Genomic DNA, 15514 nt, shown 5'->3' with positions numbered 1-15514 from the left:
TGCAGACATAGGGCTTTTTTAACACCACAATGCACAGGGTTAGAGGGGGACATTGGAGGAAATTTTGGTCTGCTTTACAGGAAGAGGCTCTGCCAGAGGTGTGTGGAGAGTCTTCAGCAGTTACCTTCCCAGACTTCTTAAAATGTCACAAAGTGGTGTGTCATTTCACTACTCATTGGCCTCCTCCAAATCTGTTTAGCAATTGCTACCTTAGCATCTTTATTTCTCCATTATCCACTGCCTCTCTTCCCATCTGAAATTATTTTTGCTGCCTTTCCAGTTCTGGTGGCGGGGTTTCTTTGCTTTTCTTTTCCCCCATTGTCTCTCTGTGCTCACTTGTTACCTAGGTGTGATGCTCCCACACGCTGAGAGACACGCTGGCTGTTTGATGGCAAAACTCAGTCTGGCACAGCTGGGGAGAGCACAGGGACTGTGGCAGGGAGGGTCTCTGGAATCTTCTGTTCCCTCATGCCTCCTGGTAACCAAAGGAAATGGAAACACTCCTGCTTGGAAAAATAAGTATTCTTGGAATTAAACAATTAACAATTAACAACCAAGCCTGAAGACAGAGGAGGCCAAGTCCAGGTTTTCTTATGGCACTGTTTCCTTGATATGCTTTTATTGAAGTCTTTGTTGTTTCTCTATGCTCTGCCAGAGATCTGAGCTGCAGAATTTCAGTGAGCCTGAGGCACAGAAAGTAGCATTGAAAAAGCACAGTAGGGCTCGAATGCACTGAGAAGTTGCCTGACAAGTGACAGATCTAAATGTAATATCCCTTCAGGTTTGTGTGCAGCATTACTTTGTTTTCCTTGTCTCTTTTCCAGAACTGGTCAGGAATGAAGTGCCAATTCAAACTGCTGCGCATGGCTGTTGCCTTGATCTGTAGTAAGTACCATACAGTGCTTGGCACACATGCAGCCAGTCCTGTTTTGTTTGTCCTTGTCATAATAGTTCAAGCTGACTCAGAGGGTTTTGACTTTGCAGCAATTTTGGTAGGAACTTGCATCTGGACCTTCTGGCAGCAGGAACCACATTGCTCTCCACTGCAGATTTTGGCTTTCAACACAAGTATTTGGAAATAAGGATTTGTCATTAGCTAGCATCTATAGCTTGTGGTGTTTGTGAAAGAATTGGACTTAAGCATCTTCTCTTTGCAGTCTCAAACATGCAGTGTTTTCGTAATGATAATACTTGGGTTTCCTTGAGCACGTCCTATCTGGGATGGCAGCAGCATTATACACACACTGATGAATTCATCCAGCCATATCACCGGGGGGCACAATAAGGGAAACCAAACCATGTGTTCATCACAGACAACTGTCTTCAAATTCTAACTCATTTTTGTTATGGTTTTGGTATAAATTTCAGGAGGCAAATATTCCCCAACCTATCTACACTCCCACAAACCCAGACCACTTTCCAGCCACTGGAGAGACCTCATGTCTGTGTTCCACAGCCCTGACACGGCTACGGCTTCCCTGTGCTCACCATACAAGGCAACTTCTCCCTCTCCATCTCCTCAGGAATGCAGTGCTGTCTGCAACATGGACTTAAGAAGGGATAACCTAGACAATTAATTTATTTTTTATTCTTTGTTCCAGTGAGCTTTGAATTTGGAAGAGCCGTGTGGCTGCGATTCCACCCCTCTGCTTACCCGCCATGCCCTCACCCCAGCTTCATGGCTCACCTGGGAGGGGTGATGGTTGGAATCACCCTTGGTGTCATCATCCTGAGGAACTATGAGCAGAGACTCCAAGATCAGACTTTATGGTGGATCTTCCTTTCTATTTACATAATTTTTGTCTTGTTTGCCATCTTCTGGAATATTTTTGCCTACAGTCTGTTGGACCTAAAGCTACCTCCCCCACCTTAAAAACATGGGACAGAAAACTGGAGAGCAGGAGTCATCTGTCAGCTGTGTTAAATGAATGAAGATGAAGGATCTATTTTTGTATTTAACTTAGGGGAGGATGATTCTTCTGAACACACAAGTGTGCTGAAGGAAGTGCTTAAAGATCTCATTAAAGAATGGGCTGATCAGTTTGTTCACAAATTCAACAGGTTCTATAACTCTGGCTGACCATGCCCTGCAGTTTCTGCCCTGCATCTGGGCACTGACTGCTTGGGTTGTTAGCACGTATCAATATTTTCTATGAGATATTTGTATTTTCCAGATCAGTGCTGGAATTATGGCCAATTGCTGAGTGAATTTCCTCAATGTTACTGAACACTAAAAGGGAAAAAGAGCAGCCATTTACTAATTAGAGACTCACGTGGTACTCACAAGGCAGCTTGAGTCTGGTTTCTTTGGACACATCTGACTGTTCAGCCATACCAGTGCCACTGTCTAATTACTTGAATGGTTCCTAAGATGTTTTAGTCTATGGTGAAACTTGTCTTGCACAACTTTAAAAGGAATCAGCAGAACTTGATCACACAAAGTGATGGAGACTGGTCTTCAACTACAGGTCAAATGAAGTTGCACTATAAACATTGGGAATCTTAGTGTTGTGGACACGCAGCCAGAGGTGACTTTTACTGTGCATGTTTAGCTTAATTTTAATTAATTATTCCCCCCCCCTTCCCAGCCTACTGTGGCTAGAGGGTGTGGATGGGTTAGTTTGGTGTTTTTTTTTTTTTTTTTTTTTTTTTGAGGGATGAAGAAAAGGAGGGCAAATGTTCATTTGTGGTTTTATCAGACGACAATCAGGTCCTGTTTTCTTCTCACATTTTTTCTGGCCACACTGACCAAACACCTGGCCTGCAGTGAGCTCCTAGCAAGGATCTCAACACTTCCAGCAGGTTCTTACTAGGAAAATGGGACCATGATCACCTCCAGCAGCCCAGGGTAGGAACTATCCAGTCATTACAGCCATACAGTCCATTTGGGGTCTAGTCCACTGAAGGCAGTGGAGTTAAATCAGTTTGTATGCAGCACTGGTTTCCCACTGAAGTGGAAAAGGTGTTATTTGCTAGTGATCATTGTGAAATGGTTAAAACTGGTTTTAAGATGACTGCTAAATTTTGAGGGTGCCTCTTCCTGAAGCAATGGATGTTCAGGAGCTCCAAACAACAGTTAGTTGAAATGATGCCTTTTTCTTTAACGCTGGTCAAGCCCAGATTCAGGCAATCTGTAACTGGGCTATGGCATAGTCCATACAGTTGCCTGCATGGACCTGGGAACCACATGGCGACCTCGGTAGCACAAGCAGTGCTTATAGGTACTCGTCTCTGTAAGGTGCTTATTTTGCTTGTCCCTTTAGAGAGCTGCCAAATTACAGCCCAGGAATGTGGGTGCCCTCCTTTTCTCTCCCCTTTACCCACCTATTCGGTGGTCTGGATAAAGCAGCCGTAAGACTCTCTCCAGACAAGCTCCTCCCTTCCTTTTTTCTCTTTCTTGTTGGTGCACAGGCACCAGCCACCAGAGCCTTTCACAGCATATCCCATGGGTACTATAGCAGTTGTGTTTGCTCTGTAGAAAAATGTCTCTGTCTTGTGGGCTTTATTCTCTCAGCTGTGCTATCCATGCTGCCAGATGATACCACAAGCTAGTAGGAGCCTGTCCTTCTAGATGGGACATCCACAAGTGCTTATCAGCTGCCCCTTTCTTTGCCTCTTACGGAAAAATATCTCTGGGTTGAGGGGTGAAGTTCACTCCCACAGGATGCACTAGTAAAAGTTCTCTTGCTTCAGAAGGAGGGGGGAGAAAATAAGTGTTTCTACAGCCTGGAATAAGCCTTACCTGCAAAAGAAACAATTTTTGCCACCTTTGTGCACAGAAATGGGATTTCTGAGGATGACTGCACTTTTGTTGTTCTGCATGGCCAGTACATTGCTCATGGGCCCTCAATCGAGGACCAAGAGGAAGGGATATGGGCCAGAGCTCTGTTCATTTTGAAGAAGGGACTGGTTCCCTGTGCCATTTTACCTCTGCAGTTTGGGTCCAGATCACAGCAGTCACAAAAGTTCCCATATATTGTAGCAGGTGCTGGCCCAGTGAGTGTCGTAGCCATGGATCCCCCTGAGAGCAGCAGGCAGGAAGCAGAACAGAAGCTAGGAGAGTTCTGACACGGTTAACAAGTAAGGAGGACATTCCTTCCCTCACCTATTGCTAAGCCTTTGTCATTACAGATGTCTTGAAAACAGAGGTGACCAGGAATGAGAGCTCCCCTTAAGTTTTAGGAGAGCTTTTAAAATTTTGACAGAAAATTTCAATTGCAAAACAACCCCAGATTATTTTGCCTATAATTTACCAGAGTGCAATATGCACCAATTGACTTTTATTTTTGGCTTCTCAGCTGAAATCTACTTAGTGCCTATGAGCTGCTCCCCAGCAGAGGTTTCCGTGCCTGCCAGTGTGTGCTCTGTGGTGAAGCAGCAAGGCACAAGTTGAAGAGCCACCAGTTTCTTGATCAGCTTGATCATGGCAAACACGTCTTTGCTCAGCTCAGGAGCAAGAAGGAGCTGAACAGAGGAATCCAGACAGCCTTCCTTGGTCCTTATTCCACAGATGAATGTAGTTTACATGAACTGGTTGAAAACAGCTCTGAAGTTGATCTTATGACTTGTTCTTTTAAATTGTTGTTCATCTTTCTGACTTCCATTCTGTGTCCCCATACCCTGCCCGAGCAAGTCTACAAACAACCCTGGGGATCAGAAAGGCCAGACTTTAAGGCAGTGTTAGATTTATTGTAGGTGAAAGAATGCAACCCTCTCACATTCCTGCTCATCAGAGCTGAAATCTCCACCCATACATGGAGCAGTTTGTGCACAGAGCCTGTTGTCTGCTAAGAATCAACCAACTCATGGAGCCAGAAGCAGCACAAAGTGCTTAAGCTTTTAAATTATTTTTTTAATCATTAAAATTACAGTGTGAAAACTTGCTATGTTTTTACAGAGTATCATGAATTCCAGTTATGTTATTTTCTAACACACCCATGAGTGCCACAGTGCTGCAGCACCACAGACCTAACAGCAGCCAGGCTTTTCTGTTACCTCCAGATGTCCTTGAAGCTGCTGGCTCATGCTGGAGATGTAATATTCTCCATCCTACTCATTCATGGTTCCAACCTGTCACAGTCAGTAGTGTGTTCCTGAAGGAGCATCCACCGAGCAACTGGTTTCAATGATTAGTTGTGGTTTTATTTCAGCTACTGCCAGGATTTTCCATCAGTCGGATAAAACGTGAATCTATTGAACCTTATAACTGTGCAGTGCTAGAGCAGAGGGCAAGGACTGTCACCAGTGTACAGGTTTGAACAGTGCACCTCGGAGCAAGTTATTTTATGCTGTGTCCTTGAGTGAGGACACAACACCTGGGGGAGAAAAAAAAAAAAAAAAAGCAGCCGTTTGTGTGGTGGATTTGACTTGCAGTGAGTTCATTGCAGCAGTGGTCCGGGAGGATTAGGGGCGGTGCGGCAGGCGGGGAGCCGGCGGTGCTGGATGCGAAGCTGCCAGGGACACCTGCCGGCGGCGGGCAGTAGCACCGGCCCGGCTCCGGCCGCCTCCCGGGGACGGGCGGGACAAGTGGCTGCGACAGCCGTGAGGAAGAGGAGAAAAGTGGAGAACCAGACAGATCAAAGTCCACGGGGACCGCAAATGGCACCTTTTATTCCTAGATGCTTGGAAACAGGTAAAGATTAGTTTTACACACAGCGGTAATAACATAGGAGGGAGGAGGGAGAGAGTTGTCATGCAGTGATGGGAGAGGAGATTAGCAGAAACAATCTCTGAGTGAGTTGTAGCAGTCATAAAAATGCTGATGAGTTTACTTTTGCTGAGTTTTTAAGACAACATCTTGTGTCACTGTTTCCCTGTCAGTTGATGAGGAATCTTAGCACTTACGTGGCGTATTGTGGTTTTTCACTACTTGCTCCTTTGGCAGTGGGAAGTATGTTATCAATAGGGAAGGGGGAAGCTAGAGAAACTGTTACTGGAAATAAAGCTCAGGGATTCTGTACCCCAACACCTTGCTCCTTCTGATGGATTATACTGCCCATGTGTTTTAGATCAGATTGGGCCCTTTGAGTGTGAACGGGGCTATGAAGGATGGAATCTGACATGTTCAGAGCTGGTACTAACATGACAGCTGACTGCTGACCTCACAAGGCAGCTGCTGTTCTGTGCCAATATTTAGTCTCACAGGATCGTGGGTAGGACTTTCACACATTCTTCATTGAGTAAAGAGCTCAAAGTCTCTTCGCATAGATTCAAGCTCAGCCCAGTTGCTTTGGAACATCCATCCACTGGCTTTGCCTGAAGTGGAACTGGAGAATGTGAACATGGCAGTTCAACACCAGCCACCTCTGGGGGCAAGCTGGGACTAGAGAACCCAGACCAGCACCTCTGAGTGTTGCTGCTCCCCTGCTCCTCTTACAGTGGTGGCTGCTCTGCAGTGCTTTGTGTGGTAGAACTCAAAGATTTCTTCTCTAATCACGGATGCCAAGAGCTGGTTATAAAGGACTACAGTGCATTTTGCAGCTCTGTAAAAAAGAATCACACTTAAGACAGAAACCAAGCTTATTTAAAGGTAGATGTATTTTAATCACTGGCTTTTAATTGGAAAAGCTTTCTAATGAGGTATTTCTGAAATGCCAGTAGGAGTACAGAAAATTTATGTTTCGGGGTACTTTACAACACAGAGCACAAAATACTTTCTATGATTTAAGTAGCTAAAGTACCTTATTTTTAGTGAGCTTGATAGACACATTGTCACTGATTCTCTCCTGACTCCCACAGTGTCTGTTCAGTTTGCAAATAAAGCCAGATTTATGCAGCTTTTCTTTTAGTTACACTTCTAATGCTAACAACACTTCCAAGCAAAGCACTAAACTATGTAATTTTCTGCCTTAAAATACTGAACAAATGGTACTTTCCCTGTGAAGGGCTAGTAAAACAAAATGATATTTGCAAGGTAAGATGCTATTGTATGTTTCCAAATATTTTTGTATTGTGTACATTCTGTATATTTTTGTTGTGACAATATTATTTGAGCGCAGAATCCATTAAATTTGGTGGTGGTTTTTTGTTGTTGGTTTTTTTTGGTTTAATTTTTCTTTTCTTTTTTTGTAATAAAATTGAGTTGTTCTATATCACATACCAAAAAACCAACCAAGAAAGAACTTTCAATGACAGCTTTATAAGTTTGTGTACAGTTAACACAGTATTTAACAAAAGAGCCCTTGGTTTGGAGCTCTGCCATCGTAATCTTCTAATAATGATATTGGTAACTCAATTTTTATGTCTGTCTAACAGATGAAGGGGAGAGTGAACTGCAGCTTCATTTCTCCATGAGATCTAATGAGCATGCAGAAATAGCTTGGAACTTGTATGGAAATTCAGGTGTTGTCCCACCTTTTGGCAGCTGTCCCTTCAGTGCAGTTGTGACCTCAGAACTGCAGGGAGGTTGACGACCAAGTACATTTGAGTAAATTTTTGTACTGGGGAGGAGGGTTGTGCTCTTTTAACATCAGGCTCTACTGAATATTTTCAAATCTCAGAGCCAACACCCATCTCTTGAATCAAGAGTGGAAACGACATATCCAGAAAGTTCTGCAGTAAACCTCCAACTGGTTAAAATAAAAATCCTTCTACCAATGTGCAAGGGGGAGGCTCATTTTGAAAAATAAGTTGTGTTTTTGTTGGGAAACACTGGGTTAAAGTGTAAATTATAGGAATGAAGATGTCTATAGGAGCAGTTCCTGTCAGATGTGCTACTCCCAAGGGAGGCAGATCACTGCTACCATGTGTAGGACTCAGCTCTTGCTGTCAGTTCTCTGCACTGAACTGAACTTTCCAAGACACTCAAATCTCTCTATTAATTAGCTGAGGACTTTCAGCAAGAAGGTAAGGTGGGTTTTGTCAGTTTTTGTCAATTAATACAAAGTGTTACTGCCTACTAGTACCCTACATTTTTCTTGCTACCTGTTTTTCACATCCAACTTATTTAAGCACTGAGCTCACTCTTGTGTCCTGATCAGCCAAAAAACTGAACAATCAGTGCTCCAATTTTGCTAGAAATGTACAGGAGCAACAAAGGGTGACGTTTTATTGAGTGGTGCTCACTCATGAAAGAAAACACTTGTTACTTCTCAGAGCTCCTGCAAATGATTGAATGAGGAGTTTGTTTTCTTTCACACTACTTTTCTTTTCTTGTTTGACCTGCCCAAATACAACACCGTATGTCACGTTGGCTGCTAATACCACACTTGCAGCTCCTCTGCATTGAGGGATAAAGGGTTTTAAACAGGAGACGTCAAGGACCACACTCATTGACAATTTATAGGTACACTGTTGAGGTTTTGAATGTGTTTTATTGTCATCCTTATTATAGGTTCAACGTGATGGTGTCACAGAAAAGCAGCAACTTCTGCCATCACAGTACAGAGCATCGGCACAAGTCACACTGAACCACGTTAGTTACAGTCACTGTTTCAGGGGGAGTTGTTCAAACACCCTCTGCTGCAAAGGGAACCAACAGGGAATTTTGCTTGTATCAGGTTTACAGAAATCATCCTCTTTCTGAAGTTACTCAGAGACTTCGTGAGTTTTTATTCCAGCTGTAGATAAAGATTTCCTTCAGGTATTCTGCTGCCTGTGTATCCCATGATGTGGGTAAGAATTCATTGCTGAAATACAGAGAAATGTTTTAAAGTATGAGTAATTAAGTTGGGAAGTTAATTTCCTTCAAATTCTGAAGAGGTCTTATTATTAGATGTGGGAACTTTTTCATTTCTTCATGATTGAAAAACATACAGTAATTTACAGTTATGCAAAACTGTAATAGAAGAACATACAAAGAAGGTCTTGATCACACTTCAGACTAAGGAAGAAGAGGGCACATCAAAGAGCCTGGGAGTTTCAGATAGCTGTTGTGTGTATGTATGCATACATACAGGCACATACAAACTGATCACTGCAATGGTTCAGTCTTAAGGCAGCTCTGTTCTGTACCAATTAACAACCTGTTTATCCAGTGGCAGCAGAACAAACCACTAGTTTGAAAGCAGAAACCAGCTATGGACTTGTTACCTAGGTTCTCTTAACTAATATGATTAATTCATTTATTATCTAGATCTATCCAGATGTTTGTGCTTCTTTATTAAAACACAGTAGCCAGATCGAAATTATTTTAAAAATACTTAAAATATTTAAAACAGTGAAATGCTTGCCAGGTAAGGGATTGGGGTTTGGTTTTACAATGACTGTAAAAATCAAATGTCATTATTTCCTCAGAACAGGAGCAAGTCAGCTGGAGAATCTGAAAACTCTGCAGGAGTTAATATTATCTGATATTTACACATTTAAAAAGCTCATACTGCTTTGTCTAAAAACAAGAAAAGGCAGGTGAAACTGCAACTAAGGTTTGAGTTGGGCAATACTTTTAAATATAAATTAAAAATCCTGCAATAGCTGCACAGAAGAAATTATTTATACGTCAGATAATTTTAAGCTACTGATGTTTCCCTCATGAATTCCTCCAGGACAGTCACTACGTTCCTGGCTTCTGGCATTTCTGCATGTTCAACTTTCACAATCTTCAGCAGGATGTCTCCACTGCCACAGTTCTTCAGGAACAGGTAGCACTTGAACAAGGCGTAGTGGTTCATTTCAGCCTGGCGGATAAACCTCTTCAGGTTGTTAATGTCCTGGATAGCCTGGGGAAAGAGTAACAGAGCATTTTCTTATCCTCCTACATGGAATGAAAACACATTGTTGTGGAAAATAAAGGACAAATAGCACGAGAAGCAAAAGCATTTCCAATAAAAATTTTGTATTACTACTTAAGAGTAATGTAAGAACTGAATATCGTCTTGGATGCATATTATAGCTTTTACTGTAATGATGCAAAATATGTGGACACAACGTGATGTGTCCAACTTGTAGCAAGAATTCTCATATTATGGCAGCTCACTTAAGAAGTGTTAACTACTGAACCCATGGTACCAGTTACATGAGATTGCATGTGCAAGGCTCAGATTAACAGTATTTTAAGAAAACAAACAACAACAACAAAAAAGGTGGATCTTACTTTAAATTTGAGAAAACACCTTTGGAGCATTCACTGAAGAAACTTTCACACCACTTCACAGCTGTTCTTGTCAACTACAGTAAGCCAGCCCTCAAATTAAGCTTCAGAGTTAATCAGTTAATGACATACAGACATCATAATAACCTAAAACTTTTATTCACTGCAAAATAATATTTTGCATATCGTATTTGCTCCCTCAGTAACCCTAATATCTTCTTCAAGTCTTTAATATATATGAACAGGTACCTTCAATTTAAAGTTCTCCAAAATCTGCCGGAAGAGAAATGGATTTGCACCTTCAGCACCATTCACAAAAGCCTGCATCCAATCCTCACAGAATCTGTTGCTTCCTGTTAAATGTTCAGGAACATAGAGAAGAGATGAGAAAAAGCATATGAGCTCAACATAAATATACAGCTGCATTCACCTGGTTTAATCACTCTCACATAACAACTGATAACAATATACCTGGGCCAGGAAATAAGTCTTAAGGAAAAACAATACATGTGGGAAAGAAAGGCAAACACAGCTACAGCGATTACACAAGACTGGGTTCTGATTGTTGAATTCCTTTTCCCAACATTTGTCAAAACCACAACAGGAAAAAAAGTTTTGCAGATTCCCTGAAATGTACAAGTCATACTTTCATGGTCACAAACTAAATGTACTGTGGATTTTATTACCAAGCATTTTCAACCCAGGGTTTCAGTGTGTCTGGTATAACAAACTACTCTGGTACCTCATAGGACAACAGGTGTTCCTGTTTCCAGCCAGAACCCAAACTTTCTGGGCAGGAGCCTATAAGCTTCTGCATATCCTCAACTGCTTCTAATGTCACAGCTCTCAGCAGCTGATGGATCCAAGGGAGAAACATGAAGTGTTCACAGCTGTAATCTCACCTGCATTATGCAGCTGGGGCTGAGGTCCACTACAATCTATAACCATGGACTTGTGCTGTTCCTCTGTCATGGCAATACACAGAGAGGTCATTGTGCCTTCCTGGACAAGTCCTTGGAGGCTGGCAGCTGCCAGGAACCTGACAAAGAAAGCTCTTGTCAACTGTTTGCTCTTTTACAACTCCTGGACACCAAGGTGACTGTCATACACAGAAGCCAAATTACTCAAAGGTTCCTTGGTCTCAAAATATTTTTACCTGCTGATGTCCTTTTCTGTTCTTTCATCTGCATTTTTGACTTCTACAGGAGTGTAACTCAGAGCCTTAAACAAAAAAAGAAACAAGAAGAGGGAAAAAAAGGAAAAAGCTGGATACAACTTCAGTATTAATTTTGTTGATATTGCAGTTCCCAGCAATAAATACATAATGTGGTATTTTAAAAATTGTTCTTGTCAAGGCAGTACTCTGTATTGTAGTCATTGCAGCTGGTTTCACACTTAGAAAGACATTCAGCAGTTACATTCTGTAAATTATTCTATCCAGAGCCTCCTCAAACTTGGGGACTAGAGCTAGGATTAGTCTCTTTTCTGTTTCCAGTGAATTACACAAGGCACATACACAATGTAACACCCCTTTTCATTCAGAGGAATTATAGCATGGACAGCCTGCTCATGTTGTTTCTAATTTTCTTATTCTAATTTCAGCATGGACACCATTAGGTAATTGGGGTTTTTTTAATTGATAGAAGAAATTGTTATATGCTTCCTTAGCAATAAGCACGGGAAAAGTACTTGCTCTGAATAAAAACAAAAACAAAAACAAAGAAACAAAAAAACCACAATCAAAAAAAGTGGGGGAAAAGGAGTTTTCATTTACTCCTGCTGGGAAAGCAAATGCAAGAAACATTTTAACCATGCTAGAGTCACTGAGATGCCTTCTGGAGGTTTTTTAGCTATCCAGTTTTAAATACACTTACAGCATGTAGCAGAGAGGCGAGTTTGTCCTGGAAGAGCTGCATGACCCTCTGAATAGGGCAGATGGCATCCTCAAACCAGCTCCTCAGGTAGGGGCTAACACAGGTCTCCAAGCTTTTTTGCTGTAACAAGTTGAAACATTAAAAACTTTAACTACAAATTAGATTTCTATGCAAATAGAAGCTTTATTAATAATCTACTCAACGTAAGATATTTGGATGTTGGAGCCTTCTTAACCTCAAACCACAGTGAACTAAAATAATGAGTTTGACATTTAAAGACTCACTTTATCAGCAATGAAAGGCTTTGCATTTTAAGAAACAGCCAGAACTGTAATATTATGGTATATATTAAGTGAAGGCCATGCAACAGCAGATGGGATGACAAAGAGACTTAAAATGCAGAACTTCCACTAGAAAAATGTGACAAGAAACCCACAAATGTCCTTTCTTAACATTCAGAACTGGTAAGAATCGAGGTGGACATTGATAACTTCCTTGCAGACCATTACCTTTTATTAGTTATTCTTCTCTCCAAATTTAACTGTAAGTGACCTTTAAGAGATTTATGACTAACACAAAAAAGTCCCCCCTTTCTTTTTTTCCTTTTGACTTGTGTGGTTGATAGCACCTTAGACATTCATTGTACTACAGCGAGTCAAGTACCTCTCCCAGTGTTTCATACTGGTACTTGAAACACCTATTTTGTCTTTATAGATTAGATCTTCCAGATTGTTTTAGCAATTAATCTGCATAAATATTAATTTTTACAACTTAAAAAAAGTTAGGCTTTACCTCCAAATCAAGATTTATCTTCAAATTTTGAATGTATTTGTCCAACTCAAGTCTGAAAGTATCTTCTTAAGGAAAATAAGATGCCTCAGTTAAGACCTGCATTTTTTCCTTTCAGTATATGGCTGTTACTGACATTTTCAGTTACTGGAAGGTGTGCACAAACGAGCTGATTTCAAGTAGAAACAGACAAAACAACAAGATAATTTTTACATCATCTCCCTCTCCATACAGGTTAAGAAAGTTAAAGGTAAGGATATAGTTCCAGACCTTTCTCTGAGCCACCTAAGAAACAAACCACATATTCTGGAGCATTGATGTCTGATTCCAATGTTGCCATTTCCAGAAGACTTTCTTGTTGGAAACGACAGTAGTAACAACCAACTTTACCTTCTGGTATGCTATAAAAACAAGAAGAAAAAAGAAAATAATTACATTACTTTCTTCCAGATACGTCACAATAAGTAAATGCAAAAAGCAGACATAGATGATTTCTGAGGTAATTTTAACCACCAGCATTGGTGGCTCCTATGGCCACATGTAGAGCTCTTAGATCTTCTCTTCTTTCTTCTGTCTGATCAGAGGAGTTTAAAAGGAAATAATCATAAACATATGTAGTATTTTTCAAGTATTCAAACAGTAAATAATTTAAAACAAAAGTATTTTTCTCAAAGCTACCTAAAAAAGGAAAGTGCCATTGTGTAAGGCTGTTATTAACGGCAGCAATAGATCAAGAAAATGGAATCAGGATTAAACCTAAGTGCAGCAGCAGGCAGGCAAGATGTGCAGTCCTGCCAGTGTTCCTTACAGCTCTCATTCACCAATTATTTCAAAAATTTACCTCAGCCCCACTGATGCTACATTCCCCATTCCTTCAAACAGGGCTCCTTTAGTAAGACGCTTAGCAATGAAATTGCGCAACTCCGTCTCTGCTTCAGCTGGTAAGTTGGTGTCCAGCAAGGAGAGGCTTTAAAAACCAGAAGAAATCATTACCAGAAGGCAAATGTTTTTGTTTTGTGTCTCTCAACATGTGCAGAACCTGCTTCTAGCACGGGGGTCCCTGCTAGCTCTCTCTCTGGTGACAGTTAAGGCAGCTCTGTGACTTTTGGCCCATCATGAGCAGTCAGTGGTTTGCCCACTCACCAGGAGTCGGGAGTTGTGATGTCAGCTCAGGCTGACCTTCCCAGCAGCTACGGACAAGATACTGCCCTCTTTGTTCCTATGTTTCCCAAACTGTAATACAGAGTGTAAGGAAAGATGTCCATTGAAAATTAATAGATTTTTGTTATATGTTACCTACATGAAGAACCAAGTCAATACAGCAATATCAAGCACTAGTAGCAAAGAAAAGAGAGTTCAACTCAAGGACGATAGTTTCTGTTGAATGCATTATTTAAGCTCTATATATGTGTCCATTCCCCAGGTATTCCAGAAGTGCCATGGGGACTCCAGAATGCTTTCACGGGGGGTTATGTTTTAAAAAAACTTAAGAAGACTTAACAATGATCCGACAACAATACGGCAAAGACTTCAAATCGGGGTGTTCCCGTGATTGTGCTGTTCTGCCGGTCGGCTTTACCTGAAGTCTTCAGTGGAGGGCGTGTGTGCCACGGCGCCGCCGGCACTGCCATCCCCGCCGGCGGCTCCCTGCTGCGCGGACCTGGAACCCAAGTGGTTCCCGGGAGTGAGTTTACAGCCGTGACACGCAACAGGGAACAGGGGCTGCAGCAGTGAAAAGGCACGGCCCGAGGGCGATTAAAAGCAGGAGAGGGGAATCGGTGGATTATGGGAGGGAGAGAATCTCACTGGGGGGAAAGAGAGGGGTGGGGAAATAAAGGGAATTCAGGGAGCTGGAAATGACCGAGGCCTGGGCACGGCCTCCCCGCGGGGGGACCCGGCGCCTCACCTGCGGTAACCATATAGGCCGTGGTAGGTACAGCCGTGCCGCTCCGGCCGCCGCTCCTCGCCCGTGCCGCCGCCCTCCTCGCTGCTCTCCAGCTCCCGTTCATCGCCGTCCGGCAGCACCGGCAGCATCGCGGCCCCAGCCCCGCCTGTGCAGCGAGGAGCCACCGGGCTGCGCTGCCACCCCGCCCGCCGGGTGTGCCGTGAACCCGCCCCGGGGCCCGGCGCTGGGAGGAGCTTGCGGAGCGTACGGGCCGTGTCCTCACCCCACCGAGAGCAGTATGAGGTCATGCAGAAACGGCTCTGGCTGTTGCAGCTCCTCCGTTTGTGTAATGCACAGAAAAATGCAGTACAGGCGCCGCATTGCCTCTGTCAGTACAAGTAATCCTTCAAAAGCCGATCACTCACTTATTGGCAGGACCTGCTCAAATCACATCTCAGAATCATAGAATGGTTTGGATTGGACGGGGATTTGGCAGGATTAGCCATGCTGTCAGTTTTTAAATACAGTTCTGCTTCTGAAATACTTTGTTAAAACAGGATATTTGTTAGCTTGGCCTTGTAGCTACCAGGTAGTTACAGAATCACGATCACAGAATCGCTGGGGTTGGAAGGGACCTCTGGAGATCATCCAGTCCAACCCCCCTGCCAAAGTACAGTAACAGGGAGCAGGTGACACAGAAACACATCCGGGTGGGTTTGGAATGTCTCCAGAGAGGGAGATTCCACAATCTCTCTTCTGTTGCTCTCCTGTGGGGAGCAGCTGTGACCCCCAACCGCAGCAGGGCCACTGCAAAGGGTTGGATGTGGCTGATGGTTGGACTTGATGATCTTAAGAGGTCTTTTCCAACCTTAATGATTCTGTGATTCTCTTCTAACAGCTGGTGGACCTGTGGTGAGCTCGAGAGCCGTGGGAGTAACA

At 42.7% G+C, this 15514-nt stretch overlaps 2 protein-coding genes across 9 annotated transcripts in view; one reads left to right on the top strand and one right to left on the bottom strand.

The window, feature by feature from the left end:
- The window catches only part of RHBDL3 (rhomboid like 3), a 73171-nt gene extending 66142 nt beyond the window's left edge, over nt 1–7029 (top strand). For all 5 annotated transcript variants that reach the window (XM_042032317.1, XM_042032316.1, XM_042032321.1 and 2 more), the window contains 2 exons: nt 825–885; nt 1602–7029. In XM_042032317.1, coding sequence (XP_041888251.1) covers nt 825–885; nt 1602–1873 — 333 coding nt within the window. In that variant the 3' untranslated portion in view covers nt 1874–7029. The remainder of the gene's footprint in view (nt 1–824; nt 886–1601) is intronic.
- Nucleotides 7030–8292: 1263 nt separating this feature from the next.
- CUNH17orf75 (chromosome unknown C17orf75 homolog) lies at nt 8293–14907 on the bottom strand. Of its 4 annotated transcripts, XM_042032312.1 has the most exons (10): nt 14597–14907; nt 14270–14350; nt 13532–13657; nt 12951–13091; nt 12694–12751; nt 11902–12021; nt 11184–11248; nt 10930–11066; nt 10277–10380; nt 8293–9656 (listed from the first exon to the last, which is right to left on the bottom strand). In XM_042032312.1, exons 1-10 carry the CDS (start codon nt 14881–14883, stop codon nt 9447–9449), a joined length of 1329 nt encoding a protein of 442 aa, XP_041888246.1. In that variant the 5' UTR covers nt 14884–14907; the 3' UTR covers nt 8293–9446. The 4 variants fall into 4 exon arrangements, with proteins under 4 accessions (XP_041888246.1, XP_041888248.1, XP_041888247.1 ...); XM_042032314.1 differs by lacking the exon at nt 13532–13657 and having other exon boundaries at nt 14597–14906; XM_042032313.1 differs by lacking the exon at nt 14270–14350 and having other exon boundaries at nt 14597–14906.
- Nucleotides 14908–15514: the final 607 nt, after the last annotated feature.

This window comes from Corvus kubaryi, unplaced genomic scaffold (genome assembly GCF_017639235.1).
Source record: "Corvus kubaryi isolate FWS band 111438036 unplaced genomic scaffold, C.kubaryi_AGA036_p1.0 37353, whole genome shotgun sequence".
In the NCBI taxonomy this organism is placed as follows: Eukaryota; Metazoa; Chordata; class Aves; order Passeriformes; family Corvidae; genus Corvus; species Corvus kubaryi.
Note: the sequence above shows the minus strand (reverse complement) of the source record. Positions and strands in the feature narration are given on the sequence as shown.